Raw genomic sequence first — 24,790 nt, forward strand, 5'->3', positions numbered from 1 at the left:
CCACGAGCTCCCGGCTTATTCCTCGTTGCCAGGTAACCACCACCTCCCGCAGGATCCCGAGGATCCCTGGTTGTTCCCGCCTCTCCCTGGGGGAGAGTCAATCATAGGTCAGTGTTTCTGTCACGTGGATACCCCAGGCCCCGCCCCCTCTCTCAAGGTCCTCTTCCCCTCCTCCCGGGCTACGCCCATCTCAGATCTCCGCCAGATCCCCGCCCAGATCCCCGCCCAGAGGGAGTCCTCGCCCAGGAGGGTGGGAGGGGCCGGGCGGGGCCGAGGCGGGGCCATGCTGTCCCTCCTTCTCAGCTCCTGGCTTTCAGCACCTGCCGCTGTCCGTCACCGCGGACGCCGGCGCTTCCAGCTGGCAGGTAAGCCGGGACTGTCCCGGTCCAGGTGGTCCAGGAGAGTGCTCTAGAATGGGGCGGGGCCGGGTGGGGTGGAGACACCTGGGTTGGGAAAGGTAGCATCTGGGTATGGACACCTGCTGGTGGTACCGGAGTGCAGGTGTCAGGTGAATTGAGAGGAGGGAATGACACTGGACAAAACTTCTGCCCCCTGGCTTTGGGGAGCTGGGGGATCAGGGGTGTGTGTGCGTGGGGGGGGGGGCACACCTGTCTCCGTCTCTGCTCCGAAGCTCTCGAATCCTGACTGACAGTCAGGTAGGGGCCCTGCTTCGAGCCAGCCTCAGTCACTCTGGTGCCCCATCTAGAAACCCTCCTCAGGAAGGTTTCAGGATTGAGACTGTTGTTTGATTTGCCTTGATTAAGGGTAAGGGAGACCCACCTGTTCTAGGTTTCCTCAGAGCAGAGCCAGAGCCCACAATGTGTCCCCCAGGGCATTTTGCACCTGGGAGTTTAGAGCATAGTTTATTTTAACTGTTATACTGGCAGCAGAAACTGAGATTGCGACTATGTAAGAAATAACAATGATGACTGAACAAACCGACGAGCATTTTTGCCAGGCAAAAAAACAAAACCAAAACAGTCCCCTCCCTTAAGGAGTACACGTTCTAATGGGGGAAGACAACATGCAAATAACTATGTACAAACCAGTTACATACAGGTGATATAGGAAAAAAAATAGGAAATAAGAGAAGGCACAAGAATTAAGAGGGATTGAGAAAGGCTGCTTGTAGAATACGGGATTTTAGCTGAGATTTGAAGAAAGCCAGGGAGGGCCCGGAGGCGGAGATTAGTAGACTGTTCCAGGCAAGGGAGATGGCCAGTGAAAATGCATAGAATCATGGAATGAGTGTTTTGTATGAGGAACAGGAGGGAGGCCAGCGTCACTGGATGAAGGACTAGGTGGAGGGGAGTAAGGTATGAGAAGACTGGAAAGGTAGGAATGGTCTAGGTTATGAAGGGCTTACATTAGATCTTGAAGGCAATAGAAAACCATTGGATCTTATTGAATGTGGGAAGGAGTGAGATAATCAGACTTGCGATTTAGGAAGACTAAGGAACACAGTTGTTTTATTAAAGGCTTTCAGATTTTCACTACAGCTTATAATATTTTTAAATGTAGCTGTTGATTTCTCAAGTTCAGAATGTCATCTTTACCGTGAGTTCTATGAGTTTCTTTTATGCAAGAAGTCTCTTTGAAGTTAGTAGAACCATTGGGGTAATGAAAGTGCCCACCACTCATGAGATGACATTGAAGTGCATAATAAGAACATTCAGTATTACATGTAGTTAACATAGATGTATAATTATTACAATTTGTAAAAATCACATGTTGAATATATATTTCTTTTCTTTTCTTTTTGGTGAGGCAATTGGGGAGACATTTGAAACTCAAAATATCTAACAATGAATTTATCTTTTCTCCAAACCCTCCCCTCTTCCAAACTCCTTTATTTCTGTCAAAGGCATTGCCATCTTTCCAATGTTTCAGGTTCATAATCTCAGCATTATACTAGAGTATATTCTCCCTCACCTTCATCAGTTGCCAAATCTTCCTATTTCCACCTTTCCATCTCGTTCATCCTTCCCCTGTTTTTTCCACTTACACAGATACATAATCTCCTCTCCCTCAGATTATTATAGTGACCTCCTTAATGGTCTTCTTCCTTCTAGCCTTGCCATGCCAGTCTTTTTCATATACTGCTGCTAAAATAATTTCCCTTAAGCATAAATCTGGCCATATCACTCCCATACTCAACAGTAGCTCCTTTTTGGTTGCCTCTCAGGTAAAATATATACTCCTCTCTTTAGCTTTTAAAGCCTTAGACAACCTGTACTCATTTGATTTTCCCAACCTCATTGGATACTATTGCCCTTCCTACAATATGCTATATATCCATATTGACCTCTGTTCCTCACATTCTACACTCCATGTCCAATCTATGTACCTTTACACTGACCAACTCCCATCCTTAGGTTATACTTCTTTCCACTCTCTGCTTTAGAGAGTTCCTCTCTTCCTTTAAGATGTATCCCAAGTACCATCTTCTACAAGAAACCTTTTTAAAATTTTTCCCCACTTCTGGTGCCTTCCCTCCTCTACTTTCTTGTAATTAACTGCTAGGGCAGCAAGGTCACTGGGCTTGGAATCAGGAAGACTTATTTTTATGAATTCAAATCTGGTCTCAGGCATTAACTCTGTCTGGGCAAGTGCCTTAACCCTATTTGCTTCAGTTCCTCATCTGGAAAAGGAAAAGTCAAAACCACCCTAATATCTTTGTCAAAAACAAAAACAGAGGTGGATACAACTTAACAAAAAGAAAAAACTTCTTTGTGTATGTATACATATGTATGTATTACATTTGTGTTTTATATGTTTGATACATATTTATCTCCTCCATTAAGGGGAAGCTATATGGCTCAGTGGATAGAGCTCTGGATCTGAAGTCAGGAAGATCTGAGTTCAAATTTGCCCTTTCAAACACTTATTAGCTGTGTCATCCTGGGCAAGTCACTTAACCTCTAGTGTCTGCCTTAATGCACTGGAGAAAGAAATGGCAAACCATTTCAATATCTATACCAAGAAAACCCCATGAACAGTATGGTCTATGGGGTCATGAAGAGATGTATACAACTGAATGACCAAATACCAACCATCTTCTCCATTAGAATGGAAGTTTATTGAAAGTAGGGATGATTTCATTCATTAAACTTGTATTTCTGGTGCCTAGAGCATAGTAGGCACTTAATAAATGTTTATTGATTGGATTGATGGATGATTTTTTTATATCAGCCATTAAGGAAAGGGACTGTTGGATAAAAGAATTTAAGTTACCAACAAGGGGGACAGGCAGGCAAAGGAAGTACTTATTAGAGCTCCAGTTCTTTTGCTGCTGAGTAATACTCAAGCACCACTACACCACCACTTAGCTGACTAATCCAGTGCCTGCCACAGTTTTTTTCCCTTACTAGACCTGTGAATTCTTTTGTGTGGTGACCTCTTAGTGAGGAGCTTCCTCTCAATGAAGATTAGCACAAAACAGTTGCTTGATAAATGTGTACTGGATTAAATTGAAGCAAAAGTTACAAAATGAAGAAACAAATACAGAGGCAACTTCATTGTAACAAAGGTAAAAGAAATAGCATTAAACTAAGAATTGCCTCAAATGGGGGGATGAGGCCATTGTGACAAACTAGCTATCTAGTATCATGAATCATTTTCTTGGGTACTGGCTGATATTTATATTCTGCTTTAAGGATTGCAAGGTGCTTTACAAATGTCTCATTTGACCCCCAACCGCACCCCACTTCTGTGGCAGGTATTATTGGCATCATAATTTTACAGATAAGAAAACTGAGGCACAAAAAGTTAAGTCATTTGCCCAGAGTCACATAGCTAATAAATATCAGATGCAGGATTTGGATCTGTATCCCTCTTGACTCCAAGTCCAATGCTCTTCTCTTTGACCTAAGATTTAATGACAATAGCAAAAATAAATTTACAAAGACACATACCTAGGCTGCAACAGATATAATGAGTTTATACTTAAATACATCAATCTTTTTATTCCTCTTTTTTTTTTGAGACTTGCTCTCCCTATCTTGCCCAGGCTGGACAGTAGTCATGCAATCCAATAAATATTTGTTAAGCACCTACTATGTGCCAGGTACTGTACTAAGCACTGGGAATATGATTAATTAGAAAAATAATTCCTACCCTCAAGGAGTTTATAGTGTAAAGTGGAAGACACAAAAGGAGGCAGAGAAACAAGTGGGGGATATGGGATGTTAAAGAGTACCTGGTATGGCGACACTTTTTGGCATTAGGGCATTTCTTTTGGTAGAGCTGAAACCGGTTGGGCAGCAGATGTAAAGTTGAGTGAGCTGAAAGTCAAGTTTCTGTGCTCTATAAAAGAAGTCATTGGGAGAAGCTTGGTACTCCACCTTCCAGCCTTCCAGTCAGAGGGGAGAGAAGGCTTAGGGAGGTGGTGTCAATCAAGGATCAAGTTTGCAGTTTAGAAGTGATGAGCTAATCCTGGGAAGACATCTTATTCTGTAGAGTTGACAGCAAGCAGAGTAGCAAATGTAAAGTAGAGTGATGGCCTAATCAGTAGGGAAACTTTGACCTGTAGGGTTTCCAACCCTGACCAGTTTGCCTATACTTCGGCAGCCTGGTGGACCCTGGTGGCTCACTTTATTGGTGGTAGACTTAACAATTCACTCAGCAATCTGCAGCTCAAAACTCCTGAGCTTACGTGATCCACCTACCTCAGCTTCTTCCACTACCAGAGACCACAGGTATAATAAGCACACCATTCAGGGTTATTTATCCCTATTTTGCTTTTGAAACAGGTGTTTTGGTGTTTAAAATCCTTTCTCAACACAGTACTCCAGAAAAAGTTATTCACTGGATTATGTGAGATTCTACCCCACTAGACACATGCAAAATCAGAATAATGCTAATACCATACTTGTCTAAGCTGGGGATCTGGATCAAATGACCTCTTGTGGTCCCTTCCAACTACAGGTTATACAAATACTTTCAATATGTAAATAATGAATTAAGCAACCTAGAAATTTTTTATTTCATATCAGGATATGTATGAAAATTCTTTGACAGTCTAATTAGCTTCTTTAGAAATTGCTGTTCTGAAGAAGTAATTTCAGACCATTGCTTCAAGAGTTTGTGGGAAGTCCTATTTTAACTTGAAATTTATTTAAGATTAAATACTTGTAAAATGCTTGCATAGAGTGAAAATAACATACACTCCTGAGCTTCCAAAATGATGGTGTATTATAATGGCTAGTTCAGTTTAGCTATTTGTGTTGGCCTTTTTACCCTGTACAATTTTAAATACAGAGAAAATGCCTTATGGATTCTGTGGATACATCTGTGGGAAATATTTAATTAATATTAATACTTTACATTTTTTATTCACATTTTGTTTTTTCCACATTTGTTTTAAACAAATAAACCATGTAATAGGCTTTAATCTTAGCTTTAACTTTGTATAGTAGAAATGAAATTGGCCTGGAACACAAGATACCTAGGATCAGGTTCTAGTTTTGTCATTTTAAAACTATGACCTTAAGCAATTACCTAAGTTTCTTTCTCTGTAAATGAGGGAGGTTGGCCCAAGTGATTTCTGAGTTCCCTTCCAATTCTAATATACTGTGGTCCAATTATTTCCCCAATATCTCTTCATAATAGCAAAGCTAAAAATACACTTGAATTTGAAACATTTTACAAAATTACTCATTACTTTCACATGGACCACAGGAACATTGATTTTTACAAGGGGAGCAGGTACCTCCTATTCTGAAGTACTTGAATCTTCTGCCTACATCTTTGAATTAGATTGAAATACGACTCATGAAGGCATAGCAACAGTTGATAAAAATGAGCTATATTGTTTTATGTTCTGAGAAGCCTGACCTCAGGTTGATGGATTTTTTTTCAGGCCTCAACAATTCTCAAAGACTATTTTCTGGATCAGGGAAAATAGGCAAGCTGCTCTGCTGAAGAGAGTATTCATGTAGATGAAATCAGAGATTCATGAAGTATTAACATATACTAAGAGGAATCTAACATCCCTGCTCAACAGTTTCAATTTAGTACACAAAGCATGTAGTGATTCTAATACTGATACTATTTCTTCAGGACTTTAAAAGATCAATGATTCATGAATATGAGCACCATTGGTTTTAAAAATTCTTCCATACCTTCATAGACAGTTTCATGAACTGAGACCAAAAAAATCATCTGGTGACCATAGTCTTGGCATCGCACCTTTTCTGACCTTTGCTGGACTGGACCTGGGACAACAGGCACAGTCCATCATAAAACTTGGACCCCAAAACATTCCAGATCAGTAGAACTTTTGTCAAAGCTTTTATTTTCTAGAAAGGGATGATCAAGTGGAGGCTTTTGAATGGGACTTTGTTAGACGATATTAGAATCCAACTTTAACCTGCCTTCAAAATATGTTGTTGGTCTTTTATCTTTCTGTAGTTTAAAAATAAACACCCAAATCCTGTTATTCTACTCTCTGTACATCAGTTTCATCTGGCAGATACTCCTTCAGATTCTTCGTACCTTCATTTTGTGGATCTTAATGTGTCTTTAGGAAATGAGAATTCGTAAGGGATATTTTTCAACAGATGCTAATAAATAATTAAGAATATTAAAAATTAGGAATTTATTTCTTTCTAATCCTCATTTATTCTTCCTTTATATTATTGTAGAAATAGGCTAAATTTTGCCTAGCACTTTCTTATTATTTTATTTTATTTTTTAATTTATTTAATTTTATTTCTTATACCATACTCATTCAGTGTATGGTAAAGTAGTAAAAGCTAGTGGTTTAAAAAATCATGCTGGGGATTTATATATTGTTCCTACAAGTTATTAGATTATCATGTAATATTATGTTTTAACATGGAATATTTTAGCCATATCACCTACATGAAAATTACAAAAAGGAGCAAAGGTAAATACTTTGAATAGCTTTGGATAATATTCTTGGAAGCTCTGCAACTATACCAGTGATTAGAAATCTTTACAAGAGTCAGTTTTGTAGCATGATTTATGTTGTGCTAAGTCAAAGAGATTCATCTTTAGCTATCCATGAAAATATTCTTTAGAGATTTGTGGTTAGATGACCAAATGTGAAGAAAAAAGAAAGGATTGCTTGGAAAGCAGTTTGAACTTTGGTAACTATTTTCTAACACTAAGGAAACACTTACATAGTTTTTAAATATGTACAATTTAATAAAATATCATAGTATAGTATACTATTTTTATCCTATTGTTAATTAATTTTAAAGTTCTTGTTTATTAGAATGGATTCAAAAAGCATTAACCAATAGAGCTCAGGACATTTTCCTTTGATTTATTTTGAATGATATAGACTTTGAACAGATTCTAAGGCTAGAACAATTGTTATATATCACTCATGACATGCTTTCTTGCAACCTAAATTAAAGAATTAATGGATAATTAATGGGAAGCTGCCATAAACATAACCAGATTATATATTGTTGTAGGGGTTTTGTTTCTCTTTTAAATTAGGGGTGTTGGTATCAGGGAGATACATTGTTATTTATAAATTATAAAATAAGATGAATAAAATCTAGAAGAAGTTAGGGCAGTGGTCGGCTTAGTTAATAGACCCCTAGATCCAAGTCCCCCATCTACACATACTAGCTGTGTGACTCTGGATAAGTCACTTAACCTCTCAGTGCTTCAGGTTATCTCTAAGTTGTAGAGCAGGGAGTTGATCTTTACTGGTACTGGAAGTTTTCTCATAGAGTTCCTTATACCATTGAAGTTAAAGTCAGGTTCAAAAAAAAAAAAAAGGAGAAAGTTTGCTTCTATTCTAAAACATTTTTCCTCCACAAAACTCCTACCATACTGCCATTCATTCATGGTGTAGTTGTTGTGGCCCTGGGGCATTCTAAGGCATTGTCAGCAAAGCTAGAGGTCTAGGAAGTCCTCACAAACTAGTCAGCCTCAGCTGAAAGGGCAGAAAGGCTCCACATAATCATGGTAGCTTCAGGATCATGAAACCTTTCAGCCCCAACCACTATCAAAGATTGTTTGTTAAGACATAAAAAGGATTGTGATCAGAATCAGTGAAGAGAACATCCATACCAATTAAATCATTAGATCCTAGAGATAAATATTTGTGCATATGTGTGTAAATATATGTATGTGTATATATACATATGGGTGTATATATATATGTACATATATACATGTGTGTATGAATGAAACTGCCATGTAAAATCCAAGAAGCAATGTAGTTCAGAAGGCTAAGTGATAAGCCAGAAACTCTAAGGACTTACAGTATTCCATAAGATTGCATGGGAGCATAAATAATGTATAATAAACGTCTATAGTAATGTTTGTTAAGGATAGAATAACTTGTTGCCCTATTTAGTACAATAGGGATTATTGCCAGATGGTACTTCTAATAATCATATGTAGGGTCCAGGAAGCTGATATAATTAAGGTATACGTAGAAAATTGCCACAATCAATAAAAACCATTTATATTACACTTAGTAATTTCACAATTTTTTACATTAGATTTGAGATAAAGCCAGGTAGGAGTAAATTATAGTAACAATTGTTCATGAGACACTTTTGCTTACTTAGGCTTTGGGGATGTTTCACTATTCTTTCAAGTTATTTAAGCAATTTCTAATATCACAGTTGAATGAAAGGCAGATGGGGAATTATGAACAATGAAAAAAGATATTGTCATTTGGAAATAGAAGCAAAAATAATTCTAGGAATAAAAAGTAGCAGGAGAAACTTGATATTACAAAAGAATGACCATCATGAAGTTAATCAACCTTCATAACTGAGAACTTCATTAATAAGGACTGCTTTAAATTTCAAAGATGTGGGTGTGTAAAAACCACCCTCCATATCTACCCCTTTTATGTTTTAGGAGACTGCTTCATGAGCTGCTATGACTGAAAAAATTCCTTACCTTGGTTTACCAGTCTTTGAAGATGAGTTCTCTAACCACAACTAAATAACAGCAGCAAAACTCTTGTTGTTTTGACCCTGTTGTTGTTTGTCCTTCTTTCCTTGAAAAGGGCCGTGATATCCTGGGTAATGTTCTGACTTGCAGTGAATTGCATTTAAGTGAGGCAGGCTGTACTGTACAAAGTCTCTAGCCTCATTCTCTCCTCCTGAGCCATTGGGGTCCCATGGCAAGATATAGATCAGGATGACTGGAGATGTCCCCGAATGCAGTGGGAGACCCTGGCCTTATTTTTTCCTCTAACCACAACTAGATTGATCTTCTTATACCATCTACAATAATCCCTTGTGGTACCCACATCCAAAGCCTTCCTACCTTGGTAGGATGCTCCAGATTTTGTGTTCCATGAGTTTATCCCCTCAATAACCCAAGTTCACCTCTACATTCATGATGCAGTATCAGATGTTAATAGATGACTTAAGTAAGGCCTAGTAAATATTCACTAGGCCTATTTAAGATAAATTGACTGCTTTGAGCATAAATTGCTATGCATGCATTTTCTATTAAGAAGACAGTGCAATAAAATATTGTATACTTAAAATATCATTAATCTGGTTAACAGACTTGAAAGAGCTAGTAGGGTAAGTTTAGCATAATAGACATAGAGCTGGAAGAGACGTTATGCACTATCAAATCCAAACCTATCATTTTGAGTAGCTGAACCTAAGGCACCAGAGCATGTAGGGAACCTCCCTAAGGCCACATAACTAATTTAACAGCAGTAGGCAAGATCAGAACTCAGTCTGATGTAGTCCAAAGCCCTTTCCACAAAAATTCTGTTTCCAATGCAAACAGGCTGTTAGTATAAGCCACAAACAACTTTTATTTCTTCTGTTGCATTCAGTCATGGGAAAAATCCAGAAGTTTAGATAATTATGGTTTAAATAACTGTAATGATGTTAAAATAAGGACTAACCTGGGTGATCTTACCTATGGGAAGCTTTGAAGTAAAGCATGTTACTTACTATATGATATTGAATGTAACTGATTTTTAATTTATCTGGTTCCATAAATTATATTATATGTTGAATTTCTTCATTGTATAATTAAAGCTTTGATCTGAATTTAAAGTCTTCTGTGTTTGAGACATATTTATGCTTAGAAATTTATCTCAGGTGTGCCCCTTAAGGCAATTGAAATCTGCTAGACAACAACAGTGTTCCCAGATTTGAATGTAGGAAAGACCAGAATCAGGATTACAGGTTTTCAGTTGTCAAACTAGCCTTGAGATTAGGAGTTCATAACCTGGGTCTGTGAATAGTATTTTAAAAATATTTGCTAGTGATATTTTAATATAATTGATTTCCTTTATAATTATATTTTACTTTATGCATTTTATATACATAATTCTCTAAAGGCGGCCCAGAGGCTTCCCCAGACAGCCACAGAGATTGGTGATGCAAAAAATTATTAAGAACCCCCTGTGTTAGGGCATGGATTAATGGGACAAATTTGTAAGAAAATAAAATTTGCCCTTTCAGTCCTACCACCACCCCATTTCTTGTTCTTGTGAATAGGTATCAGTCTATCCAAGGTATCCTGTTGTCCTGAACCTGCTCTAGCCTCTGACCTCAAGTTGATCTGAGGACCCCAGGGTTTTTCACTTCTGTTCACCTTCAAAGGTATCGCTTAGCTAAACCAATAAATTAGCCTCCACTAATGGGATAATGACTGTATCTAGGTAACTTTATCAGTAGGCATTTGCCAATAATTGGCCATTTTCATTGTTGCATCAGGTAATGATTTTAATGGTAAGAACGACAAGGTTGATGGAGGCATCAGTGTTTTAGGAATCCGGTTTTCTGGAGTCTTTCAAATCATGCCTTGTAGGTAGCCCCCTCTTTGGTCTGTGGATCCTTGGGCAATTATAATCTTACTCTCACTTTTTTAAGTTCAGAGTTTATTTCAGGATTCCCATTCCAGTGTTAAAGGTGTCTCTCCTTTGAGAGACTCTTGTTTGGTGTGTTTTATTTTGTCTGAATACGTTTTGTTTTGTTTGTGTTTTTTTTTCAGGTGAGGCAGTTGGGGTTAAGTGACTTGCCCAGGGTCACACAGTTAGTAAGTGTTAAGTGTTTGAGGCCAGATTTGAACTCAGGTCCTCCTGAATCCAGAGCTGGTGCTCTATCCACTGTACCACCTAGCTGCCCCCTGAATACTTTTTTTTTTTTTTTAGTGAGGCAATTGGGGTTAAGTGACTTGCCCAGGGTCACACAGCTAGTAAGTGTTAAGTGTCTGAGGCCGGATTTGAACTCAGGTACTCCTGACTCCAGGGCCGGTGCTCTATCCACTGCGCCATCTAGCTGCCCCTGAATACTTTTTTTAAAAATTTAATTTAGAAGATTCTAAGACCTAACTCAGTATCATCTCTTCTTCCTTCCCTTGCTATTGCTCTTTCTTGATCCTTTCTCTCCCTTCATCTTACTTAGAACCATAAGGAACTGAGAAGTCATCTAGTCTACTCCCTTCATTTTTTTTACAGGCACAGACAATTAATTAATTAGGAGGTTCAATAATCATGTGTTGTCATGGAGTTGATAATGAGCCTGAGATGGAGCAGCTCTCTGGCGGTGTTGGGTTGGGAATAGGAAGCAACACTGCCTGCCTCATAAGGCATTAGTAACTGAGCTGGAAGGTCCTGGGGAGCCCAAGTTGGGAGGTGGTAAGCCCAATCTTATACCCATGTGGAACAAGGGAGCCACTGGGATCCATTCCAGGGCTCACTTAAGGCAACTGTAGTGTTGCCCTGGTTTACATTGAATAGGAACTTAAGCCATGTATCATGGATGGTCCTCATTCACCTGTATCCCTTTCATTGTAATGATGAAGCGATGGAGGACCAGAAACTTGCCCACACAGAAACTCAGAGAGGGGCCTGGATCTAAAAGCCAGGAAGGCCTGAGTGCTAGAGGGCTCTCTTCAGGACAGTATATACCATACTGACACCCCAGAGTAAACCACAGTTATTGATCAACAGTGTCTAAAGCAAGATAATGTCATCTCACATTATTCCTGCACAAAGAGGAATACTCTGTCCACAGTTTGATGATGAGAGTAGTAACTCACGTTCTCAACATACAAATGTCCTAATTATAAAATGTGAATTGGGGGATTTGTGGGGCTTTTTAAAAATTGCTTCCCAAAAGTATTTGCTGCATAATCTTTGTAAATAGCAAACTTTTATGAAACATTGAAGAATGACCCTCTTTACAAAAATTAGATTAACATTTTAAGAGCAACACATCTGTTACATAAAGTGAGTACATAAGAAGACAATTTGTTACATAACAGAAATGCTTCTATGGCAAATTTCAGGATATTTACTTCTATTGTCCTGCTTTCCTTGGCTTCCCTGCTTTCCGGGTATAAAAGGCCAAATGTTTTTGGTTTTTTTTCCCCATGTTCTTATCATTTTCATAGGGGTTCTGTGGTTATAATTATATTATAGTCACTTGGACACTGAAGTTTAGAGCTGCTAAAAGGCATATGTGACATCTGCTAATTAAATATAAATTCATAACTGGCCAAACTTTACAGAGAAAAGTTCTGTTTCTGGCTACAGTTTAGCATCCAGGAGACCTGGGTATTAGGACTCACTCTGCTGCTAACTTGCTGTTGGACATCAGGTAGGTTACTTAATTTATGTGGGCCATATAATTCTGTGAATAAGTATTCTGATGCATCCTAGCTATATCCAAATGTTAATTATTCCTTGGTTTTTACTGAGCAGACTCAAATTCATGCCAACATAACTGATAATATTTTAACTGTCCCACACAAGAACACTAACCAGCTTTGTTTCCACTTGTAACTTAATCTGAGATTTCAGGTTTCTATAACAAGTATAGGGTTAACTTATTTTATGTACAACATATACATTTAAGAGCATCATGTATGTGTGTGTGTGTATGTATATGTGTATGTAAAATAATGTGTCTGTTTAGCTCGCTAGCTATCAATCATGAGCACTCGAATAAAATGTTCTGCCAAATGTTTGTAATGGAAAGCTTAGGAAACATAGAAGGTAACATTAAGAAATTAAATTTAGTAGCAGAGTCCCAAAGCTGTCTTATCATTGTTTTTTCCTTCCTGGGCTTTGTGATTCCATTGGTAATACTTTGAAATTTGTGGGAGGTAGGTTTTAAAAATTTCATACCTTTGAAACCTAGAAACTACTCCCACTGTATTACCACTGTGTCAATAAGGTTATTTTAGACATTAGCAGGTAAGGGAATGGTTGGGAGGTAGGGTTGGAATGAAAGAATAAAGGGCATTTCAGTGTATGGTGCCTTGGTTGGGCTGGTGCTGGGTCTTGTTCTCAGAGTTATAGTTCCCTTTCCAAAGCATATGGTTGCTGAAAATCTGCCTGTAATCATGTGTGTATATCAAAAGATATCATGCCATTGACTTGTTATCATTTTAAAGATGCTTAACCATAACTTGTGATTGACTTCAACTTCACAGTAGGTTCTAAAACCTCTTTTCATATTTTTTTCTCCCTGTGCTCACAAACCTCTTTGTAATAAAATTAGAAAGCAACTCCAAAAGTTACAGGAGTAACTAGCATTTAAAGAGATCCTGTGGCAAATTATTTTTAATTCAAAGAAATCCTTAGGTCTCAATTTATCTGTTTTATGAACTAAATGGTTTCATATGATATTATCTTTTAACATTGGGAATAACTATACCCAATTCCACCAAACAGCAATTTTTTTTCTTTTTATTACCATTAGAAAAACCTGCACAAATAGTAAAAAAAAAAATCAATGCATTTACCATTTTTTATACTTTATTCCAGCAACCCTAAGCATGTAGAGTAATGACAACTTCTAAGTCAAAGTAATTTTTCCTAAAATGGCTTTCCTTTGCATCAGAATATTTTCATGTAGTCAGAGTCAGCCTGGGTTTCAATAATGAATTCCTATACACATCACACAGATTTTTAACCCCACCCCCTGAGAAGCACATTTTTCTGGGGAGAAGCTAATTAAGCTTGGAGACAGACAACCACCAAAGAGCAAATGTCATTCAGATCACTTGATATTGGATGTTTGTGTCACTTGAGGAAGCTGAGGGACATGGAGCAGAAGTACCCTAGTCTCCACTTTGCTTCCCAAATACTTCCTCCATATCTCTGTCTCTTAGAATCTCTAGATTCCTTCAAGCCTCAATCAAGGGCCTCTTCCCACATCAAACCTATCCTTATCACTGTAGTTGCTAGTATCTTCCCTCCTAAAACTACTTTTTCTATAAAGAACATAGCTGCTCATCTATGTATATGTTGTTACCCCCTGATACATGTAGCTCTTTGAAGGTAAGGAATATTTCTTTTTATCTATGTCTCCAGCATTTAACACAGTGACTGACACATAATAGGTGCTTAATATAAATGCTTATTGAATGAATGAATCATAAGAATCATTTGAATATTGTCTCAAGCCAAAGAATAATTTTGCTGACAAAAATTAGAGTACCCAATACATGCTGCTTTTAAAAATAGTACCAGGGGGCAGCTAGGTGGCGCAGTGGATAGATCACTGGCCCTGGATCCAGGAGGACCTGAGTTCAAAGTCCAGCCTCAGACACTTGACACTACTAGCTGTGTGAACATGGGGGCAGAGTCATTTAACCCCCAATTGCCTCACCCCCCCAAAAAAAACACAGTACCAGGCACATCTTTGGGGGAGGAAGGAATAGCATTTAGGGGAATGTCTCCACATGCATGCACTATGCTGTGTTTTACATATATTATTCATTTAATCCATTAGATTTATATTTGTAAAGAAATTACACTTGATTTTTGCTTTAAAAGTTTCCTATTAACTGACACAGTGATTGAACAGCTTATATTTCTTGAGATATAAATTACTTAGTTTGACCAAACACTGGTGCATTAAAATTAAATGTAGCTGAAAAAGCCAATTTATAAACCAAATAGATCACCACCTATTTTATTGCCTGTTTTATTAACATTTTATTGCTGTCTTCACTCTAGGCCACTCATGGCATACATGAATAAGGTGAAATTCAGATAAAATCAATGAATATGGACTGTCAGAATGGGACAATAATCTGCATTTAGTATCTAACCAGGACCTTTAATTGCTATGGTGGCAGCCAAATTTAATTAGCTAGCATACTTGAACTCATTCGTGTTTTGTGATATATTCATTCTAGTGAGTAGAAATTGGAGAGTGAGAACTAGGACAGTTTTCATATTCCTCCCAGAGAACTTTCCAAGTCCAGAGATTTCAACTATGGTGAAGAACGGTGGCAGAACTCTGAAGGATTCAGGGTTCTCTAAGGACCTGTTTACTCTCTGCTGTTCTCAGTATTCTGCATACATTTATTACATCTGGACTTATTCCTTGTTTTGTGTTTTCCTCTCAACCCTTCCAGCTGAAAAAAATGCTCATATCTCCCCTGTCTTTGAAAAATAAAAGTTTCATCAGGCGCAGTGGATAAAGCACTGGCCCTGGATTCAGGAGGACCTGAGTTCAAATCCAGCCTCAGATATTTGGCACTAGCTGTGTGACCCAGGGCAAGTCACTTAAACCTTATTGCCCTGCAAAATAAACAAACAAACAAATAAATGGAGGAATAAACAAACAAATAGATGACTTGACTGACTGATTGAATAAATAAATAAATAATGAATTTTTTAAAAAGCTCATCCCCTCCAGTCAGCTATGCCCTACTTTAAGCCACAGGGTCCTCTCTCTAGCTCCTGTTCTTTTACTGCTATATTTCTTGAAAGGATAGTCTACAACACGAGTTACTCTGTCCCTGTACATTCTCTTTCAGCCCCTTGTCCTCTAATTTCAATCTCTTCCACTTTTCAGAAACTGTCTTCTCAAGGGTCTCATTTGCCAAATTCCAGGGTCTTTTCTTAGTCCTTACCCTCCTTCATCTCTCTGGAATACTGTTGCCCACTGTCCTCTTTCAGTTCTTTCTCCCTCCAAGGCCTTGGGTACAGTGCAGGATTCTTATTGTCCTTGTCTGTTCCTTTGCTATGGTTTTTATTGGTGCCTCTTCTTCCTTCTATCCACTTACTGTAAATATTCCTCAATGTTTTGTCACTGATCCTTTTCTGCCATTATATTCTTTCCTCTGACAATCTCATCTCTTCTCACTACTTTAACTATCATATTGTGCAAATCATTCCCAAATGTATGTCTTCATTCCTCTCTCCCAAGCTTCAGAACCCTTGTCTATCCTGCCTTTGTCATCTTCATTTGCATGTGCCACTAATACCTTATAGAATAGATCCAAAAGCAAATTTAGCATCTTTTCTCCACACCTGTTCTTAATAATGGTGTCTTCATTTTTGTTCTTGGTCCTGTGATGTTTAAAATATAAATTGTCGGTCGCCTTAAATTAGAAGCTTTTGCACCAGTCCTTGGGCATTAAACACTTATTATTGCAGACAGATATTCCCATGGAGTTCAGAAATTTAAGAAAAAAGCCTATTTAGCCTAGAGTTCCAGCCTGGTCTGGTTCTTCCCTCAAGTCCCTCTGCCACAAGCCTGCTTCAATCACGAACCTCTCCAGCAAACTCATTGTGGAAGCTTTTTATAGGTCTGGAACAGAGGCGGGTCCCTACACACTGCTTCAAGCTGATTGGTTGGCATCATCCAAATCCATTGGTTCTGAAGGTGTTCTCAAGGTTTGATTACATCAGTTAACTTGAAGTAGGCTATCATTCTCACTTGATTCAATCAGTCTAGATTAATCTCCAGGTGGGTGTTTGAGTATCTGTAAATCTCATTATTTCATCACAGTACCACCATCCTTCAGGTGACCAGAGCCTTGAAGTAGCTTTGATTTTCCCTCCCCCTTTCCCACTGATTAGATATGTGTATACATGTATACGTGTGTATATATTCATACACTATATACACCTATGCACATGCATGTACATATACCTAAAATGGAATACAAAGAAAGACATAAAAAGAAAGGCACACAGGTAAAAAGACTCCCTAAATTTCTACTGTTCTGATAAATAGGTCTCACACTTCTTCCTTACAGGAAAGGCAATTCTTCAGTATGAGGATCATTCTGGACATATTGTCTCCAAATCCTAGGCTAGTTCAGCATTTAAAGGATGACTACAGGAAACCTCAGAAGGAAAAGAGGCTAGTCCTCTCAAAATAAGTATTGGTAATAGCTACTGCCCTCACGCTCTGCAGATTATAGGATGACAAATTCAGATCTGTCAAGGTCTAGTTTAATCCCCTCATTGTGCAGATGAGGAAAGAGAGCCTCAGAGAAATTACATGGTTTATCTAGGGTCCCAGGTGCAGTGAGTGGAAGATAGGATTATACTGAGCTCAGTGTCCTTTCACTTGAAATTCAGCCCTTTCTCCCATTCCATTTTGTCTCTCAATAGCCCAACCTTCCTATGGAAATTATAGGTTATTCAAAAGAAACAGTAAATTAGAAATTGCATCCTTAATATTTCCCATACTTTTTGTATTATTTTTTTAGTGTAATTCTGGATTTGAGCTACTTTGTTTTCTTAAAATCTCTTTTCTCTAATGTAATACTACGCCGTACCTCTAAGTAAATGTCTTTAGTAACTTTTAATTTTTTCTTGTCTTTTATTTTTTTAAACCATAAAAGTATTTTATTATTTTTCCATTTACATGTAAAAATAGTTTTCAATATTTGTTTTCATAAGATTTTTAGTTCCAAAATTTTTCTCCCACCATCCCTCCCCTCCCCATTCCCCAAGACAGATAGCAATCTGATATAGGTTTTATATGTACAATCACAGTAAACATATTCTGCATTAGTCATGTTGTGAAAGAAGAATCAGAACAAAAGGGAAAAACCTAAAAAAAAAAAAAAACCACAGAAAAGTACAAACAGTATGGTTCAATCTGCAATTCAGAATCCACAGGTTTGTTCTTTTTCTGGATGTGGAGAATATTTTCCATCATGAGTCCTTTGGAATTGTCTGGATCATTGTATTTCTGAGAAGAGCTAAGTCTATCAAAGTTGATCATCACACAATGTTGTTGATAGAGGTATACTTTTATTCTGATTCGGTCCACTTATGTCTTTCCAGGGTTTTCTGAAAACTGCCAGTTCACTCATTTCTTATAGTACAATAGTATTCCATATATATTTCATATACCACAACTTGTTCAGCTATTCCCCAATTGGTGGGGCCATTCCTTGATTTCAAGTTCTTTACCATCACAAAGAGAGCTGCGTAAATATTTTTGTGCATGTGGGTCCTTTCCCCCTTTCTATGATCTCTTTAGGATACAGACCCTGGTAGTGGTCATTACTGGGTCAAAGGATATATACAGTCCCATAGCCCTCTGGTCTTAGTTCCAAATGTTCCTCCAGAATGGTTGGATCTGTTCACAGCTCCACCAACAATGCATTAGTGTTCTAATTTTTCCACAGCTTCTCCATCTATTTATTATTTTCCTTTTTTGTCATATTAGCCAATTTAATAAGAGTGAAGTGCTACCTCAGAGTTGTTTAATTTGCATTTCTCTAATCAATAGTCATTTAGAGCTTTTTTCATATGGCAATAGATAGCTTTGATTTCTTCATCTGAAAACTACCTGTTCATATCCTTTGACATTTCTCCAATTATGTCTTTTATGAGAAGGAAGAAGGAAAATATGAAAATATTTTGTTCAAGGAATGTGCCTTTTATTTGTAAAATAATTTCAGAATAATAATGCATAAGTTCAGAATTTGTAAAATAATTTCAGTATTTTGTATATATTTTGGTATGTAGAATATTTACCAAAAATTGCACATGTGTTCATATGTATGTTTATTCCAAAAGTATAGATTATGCCAAAAAGTAAAGGAAAATGGCTTGTATCTAATGATAACTTGGAAAAACCCTGGAAAACTGAGCATATTTTTATCTGAAAAAAAAATCACTCTACAATTACCTGACAATTATGTCTCAAAGGTTCTCTCTTTCTCCCCATTCAAATTGTTATCAGACCTAGTGCAGATACACAAAGCCATGGGTAAGTTATTTAGGATGCCATTTTAAACTCCTTTGGTAGCACAGAGATTAATTTATAGGTGCTATTCAGTTCAGATATACTTATGAGCTTTCTAAAACTACAAACAACAATATTAAATCATAATCAGCAGTATGATAGGCTGTGCACAAAGGGACCAAGATTAAGAGGTCAGGACAGAAAGGCATATCAGATGATAGCACAGGGTATTGAGTAAAAGATTATAATCAGAGCTTTGGTTATTATAGAAAGAGGGTTTGTAAGACTATTGTGAATGTAGAATATGAGACTGAGGTCAGAATGTCAACTGGTAAGCCAAACTGGAGGGAACAGATCATATTTAGAGTTTAAATAGGCAAGCCATGATGATTTACACAGGACATAGAGATCCACAAAAGTGAGAGTTCAGAGGCAAAAGTGTCGCTATAACTCATTTAATAAGGTATTTAAGATGTCGAAGGACATTTTCCCCACTAATAATACTTTGAATCTCCAATTTACAGATGAGGAGGATAAGGTCAGAAAAATTTGCTAGGATCACACAGCTAGTGAAATGAAAGATTCAGGACTCAAAACCAAATCTCTTGATTCTTAGTCTCAATCTTGAATGTTTTTTTAAGCCTGGTAGGTATCTACTACACCACACAGTGAGGAAAATGTACTTACAGAATCAAACTAGGCTCCAGAAAACAGCAGAACAGGAATGGTATCTCCAAAGCATTCTAAATGGGTAGGTTCATCCAACAGAGTGGCTGACTCGGTGATTTTTTAAACTCCCTTCTTAGGGTAGGTTGGTAAAGATTGGCAGGTCTGGTATCTGGAATGAGGGTTAGAGTACTACAAGGCTTGAGATGAGGTAGAGCCTCAGCAAAGTGTTATGCATTCTAGGAAGTCTTCAAAATTCTAGCACTTAGAGCTTAATATTTTTGGACCAGACCTATGATTTCATTCTGTTTGAGGAACCACTATTTTTTTTTTTTGCAGGCCAATAGGGTTAAGTGACTAGCCCAGGGTCACACAACTAGTAACTGTCCAAGTATCTGAAATCATATTTGAACTCAGGTCTTCCTGAATCCAGGGCTGGTGCTTTAACTACTGCACCACCTAGCTGCCCCTGGGGAACCACTTTCAAGGAATTTCTTCTCCTAATGCCTTCTTTGCAACATGATTTAAGTATATATAAATAAATCTCAGTACGAATAGTAACAGCTAACAAAATGATGGAGTGGCAGAAGGGAAATGAATTTAACAGAAAACTTGTCTTTAAACCCTTCTAAGCCAGATCACTTCAAGAACATTTCTGTTTTTTTGTTTTGGTTTGTGGTTGTTGTTGGGTTTTGGTTTGGTTTGGTTTGGTTTGGTTTTTTTTGGTGTGTGGGGCAATGAGGGCTAAGTGACTTGCCCAGAGTCACACAGCTAGTAAGTGTCAAGTGTCTGAGGTCAGATTTGAACTCGGGTCCTCCTGAATCAGGGTCAGTGCTTTACTCCACTACACCACCTAGGTGCCCCCAACTTCAAGAGCATTTTCTAAATGAAACCAGAGAGAGTAAAAGAAAGAGGAAAATGGGCATATCTCTCAGTGACATACTCTGGTGATTTACTTTCATCAGTGATGACAGAGGAACCACCATATTTGATGTGTAACAGCTCATTCCCTGATGTACTACTATGTGGGAAAATGCTGGCAGTTGAAAAAAAATGAAGTCAGGAAGAGCAGTTTGCTAAACCAAGTACACAAAGAAGGAAATTCATGCTAGAGGCAATAAAAATCTAAAAGCATTGGGGAATATGTTTGCAAGATATCTAATGAGAGAAAATAGCAAATAATTAGAGAAAAGTATAATGGGTATAATTACACACTCATACCCATGACAATCAAGAAGATATCAGTAACTGCCAATTTGTTTGCTTTCTTAACTCTATAAGATTCTTCATGAGAATGATGAAAATATAAGAAGGGAAGAGTCAACCATTCACCCAAGATTTTCTATAGCAGGTCACATCTTAAGCTAGGTGCAGTTAGGTGGAACATTTGAAGAGTGCTGTGTCTGGAATCAGGAAGACCGTGGTTAAAATTTGGTCTCAAACACTTGATAGGTGTGTAACCCTGACTAAGTCACTCTGTTTTCCTCATTTTCCTCATTTGTAAAATGGGGATTAAAAATAGTACTTTCCTTCCAGGGTTGTTATGAGGATAAAATAAAATAATTGTTATACATAGCAAGGGCTATATGAATGGTGGCTGTTGTCATTTTTATTATTCATAGTCACATAAATGATTGGCAGGTATAGAGCCCCCATGACACATATTTTTTTATAGATTATAGGCAAGCATTTAAATTGACTGAGCAAAATAAAGGCCTTAAAGGCTGTTCTGTGACAAGATCTTGTATAAGATCCTTGGTAGATACACACATAGGGATAATGTTGTTCTGTGTTCTCAGTAGCAACATCAAATGAGGTGTAAAACAAGATGTATGCTCCATAGAGGTGTTGCTATTATTATAGAGTTTACTTTGTATGGAGTCCAGATAGAAAAGGATTCCTATGGGAAATGAAGTCCTCCAGATGTTCCTGCTTATAGGTGACATAGGATCAACTACATAAAGCGCTAGGATAATACCAGTGCTCCTCAAAGAGATTCACCCATTGCCAATTAAGGAGATGAACTATCACATAGAATGTGATATGCACATAGAAAAAACAAAATGGAAGAAGGCCTGTTGCCTAGGCTGATATGCTTTTATTGAACTGAGTCAGGCTGACTATTGAGATGTATCTAGAATAGAATAGCAGTAAGAAAATGGGCTGGGCTGATTTTGGGAAATGCCATAATGCTTTCAATAATCCCGAGATGTGCTTTGAAACAAAGCCTCATCTTTTAATACCAATATTCCATGTAGTAATGATCTATAACTATATTTTGAAATACTATAATCTTCAAAAGAATCAAAATAGGTAACTATAAGTGACCTGTTGACAAAAAAAATCACAAGGCTATGAGACATGCTTGCAACTGGATTTATTACAAGAGAAAAGAACATGCATATGGAACTCCTACACTGAGTACAAAGGAATTCACAATCCAGGCAGAAGCTTGCATATTTATGAGTTACAACAAGGTGGGAGCAGTAGGGGGGCAATTCCCTCCCAAAAGAGAATGGCATGGGAGGAGGAAGGGAGCAGTAGGGGTAGGGAAAGAATTAACCCTCTCCTGAAGAGGAGGAAAAAAACAAAAGAAAGAGAGGGGGAACATGAGTCTTCATCCTTGACACATTCAAGCCCTCCTACATACTCCAGGTCCAGTGTCTCTGGAAAATATGGCAACTTAAGAAGACAGGCTAAGTTGGCTTCAGGGCAGCAACCCTAAGGGCAATGGGAAAAAAGCATGATGGGCATGAATAAGTGAAAGCATAGTATCAAGAACAACTTGTGTGGGAGAAGTATCATAAAATATATTTTCCTGGAACAGAATAATTGAATTAATTGTGAAAAGAGGTACACTGGTGATGTAGTAAGGATGAAAGGAAAGAGAACAGATGCTGAATGCTATACTGGGACTCATGAAATGTAAAAAGACTCAGAGGAAAGCCTCCAGAGCAAGGGGAACATTTTCAACAGAGAATTAATGGCATGAGCAGCTAGGTGGCGCAGTGGATAAAGCACCAGCCATGGATTCAGGAGGACCTGAGTTCAAATCCAGCCTCAGACACTTGACACTAGCAGTGGTGTATGACCCTGGGCAAATCACTTAAACCTTCATTGCCCTGCCCCCCCCCCCCCCGAGAGAGAGAGAGAGAGAGAGAGAAGAGAGAAGAGGAGAGAGAGAGAGAGAGAGAGAGAGAGAATGAGAATGAATATTAATGGCAGGATCTGAACAGGAATTCCCCACCCCCCCAAAAAAAAAAACCCAAGAAGGCATGCATGGGCTAAGATTTACACCACTGGAGTAAATACCACACTGATGAGATTTTAGATTTTTTTAGAATACTGACATAAATTGTCTTCTGTCACAGAAGGGGAAACCTGCCTTGCTCCCTGAGACCACAGGTTCCCACACAAATAAATTAGTAAGGGGTAGCTAGGTGGCGCAGTGGATAAAGCACCAGCCCTGGATTCAGGAGTACCTGAATTCAAATCCGGCCTCAGACACTTGACACTTACTAGCTGTGTGACCCTGGTCAAGGTACTTAACCCCATTGCCCCGCAAAAAAAAAAAAAGATAATAATAATAATAAATAATAAATTAGGTAAGAAGTTTGGCAACCTAGTTACAACAGAGGTGGCATTTGCTGGTTGCTTAGGACAAATGGACTCCTAGTCCTCCCACTAGTGCCTCACTTCATTTGCTAATTAATGCCCACAATCACTAGCAGAATGTTCCTGTGCATGTAATGCCCTTCACCTCCACTAAGTATAGGCACTATGCAGGCTTCCTAAATTGATGGTTTTGTTTTTTGTGAGCTCAACACCTAGTGGAGTGCATGGAACTTAGTACGTGCTTAACAAAATGCTAGTTTACTCAATTGGTTTGGTTTTCGCTGTGTCATTTGACCTGTGATTATTGTAATTCCCTTTACTCTTTCACTTTAATGTATATTTTTACCTTTTGGAAAGAAAGGTTTTTTTTTCCTCTATTTCTTATTGTTTTATGTATGAACTAATGCTTGGGTATCAGTTGAATGTGAGACATAAGGAATGCTAAGGGGTCCCCTGAACTTGTCTTTTTGAGTTACCATATTTTCCAGAAACACTGGACCTAGAATATGCAGGAGGCTTTGAATATGTTAAGGATAAAGCCCCCTTCCCCCTGCTGACATAATGTGTTATTTGCATTTTTAGCTTAACTCCCAGTATGTTCTTGGGAGTTATGACAGGCAACAGTTAGTCTGCACTAGGCCGAGAGAATGCTTGTGGAGCTGGGACCCGTGTAGATAATCAGAACATCCCATCCTCATAGTCTAGCAGTTCCCAAGGGAAAAGAATGTGGCTTCTGCCATCACCTTGCTCCTTCCTTTGGGAAGAATTTGTTCTTTTCCCATCTTTACTGCACCTTTCCCCTCTCATTCAATGCTCCTTTAGGTGCAGGTTTCTGGTACCTCCTCCTCCCTTTGTCCTGCTGTTATATAAACGCAAACTTATGTATGGATTGTGAATTCTTTGAGTTCTACATGCATCTTCATTTCTCATAATAAACCTAGTTTTCACATTTCATTAAACTCTGATTCCTTGTTGAAAAGATGTAGAACCTAAAGAAGAATTTTTAAAATGCATATTTGAATCAGAAAATTTAAGGTCACCTATATATAAACATAAATTACAGATTCCTCCACAAATTCTGACAAAGCTGGCAAATGGTTCATGAAAGAATCTTTATCATTAGTTAAGGAAAGCATTATGAATCAAGTAGGCTTGAAATTAATTTCTATTATGTTTCTCATTTCATAGGCAAGATAACAAATAATGGAAATTTAATAATATAATTGAATTAAAATCACCTATCTTTCCCCCTCTAAAAAAAGACAGTGCAGAGAAAAAATAGCTTGGAACTTCCGCAAGTCTTTTAGATTTGAGAATTTTTATAACTTTTAAAATGTAATGCAATTCATGCATCTGCAGCTCAAATGAGCCCTCACTAGATGGCGATCATTTCATTTTTTAAATATAGTAAGCCCTGTAGTGCACCCAATGGGTGCACTTTTAAATTCTGATCATTATCTTTATGCAAAATCAGTATTAATTTTGAGAAAAATTTGTACTTTATTATTGAGAATAAAAACTATTTCAGTCATGATCACAATCAAATTTTATGTGGAAAAATCATCTTTTAAAGC

At 37.9% G+C, this 24,790-nt stretch overlaps 1 protein-coding gene across 4 annotated transcripts in view; it reads left to right on the top strand.

Annotated features, from left to right (window-relative positions):
• Positions 1 to 265: 265 nt before the first annotated feature.
• Positions 266 to 24,790, top strand: part of WDR17 (WD repeat domain 17) — a 133,865-nt gene continuing 109,340 nt past the window's right edge. For all 4 annotated transcript variants that reach the window (XM_043973473.1, XM_043973474.1, XM_043973475.1 and 1 more), the window contains exon 1: positions 266 to 365. Coding sequence is in view for 1 of the 4 variants with exons in the window: in XM_043973475.1 (XP_043829410.1) it covers positions 284 to 365 (82 nt within the window). In the remaining 3 variants the exon portion in view is untranslated. The remainder of the gene's footprint in view (positions 366 to 24,790) is intronic.

This window comes from Dromiciops gliroides, chromosome 6 (genome assembly GCF_019393635.1).
Source record: "Dromiciops gliroides isolate mDroGli1 chromosome 6, mDroGli1.pri, whole genome shotgun sequence".
NCBI classification, from domain to species: Eukaryota; Metazoa; Chordata; class Mammalia; order Microbiotheria; family Microbiotheriidae; genus Dromiciops; species Dromiciops gliroides.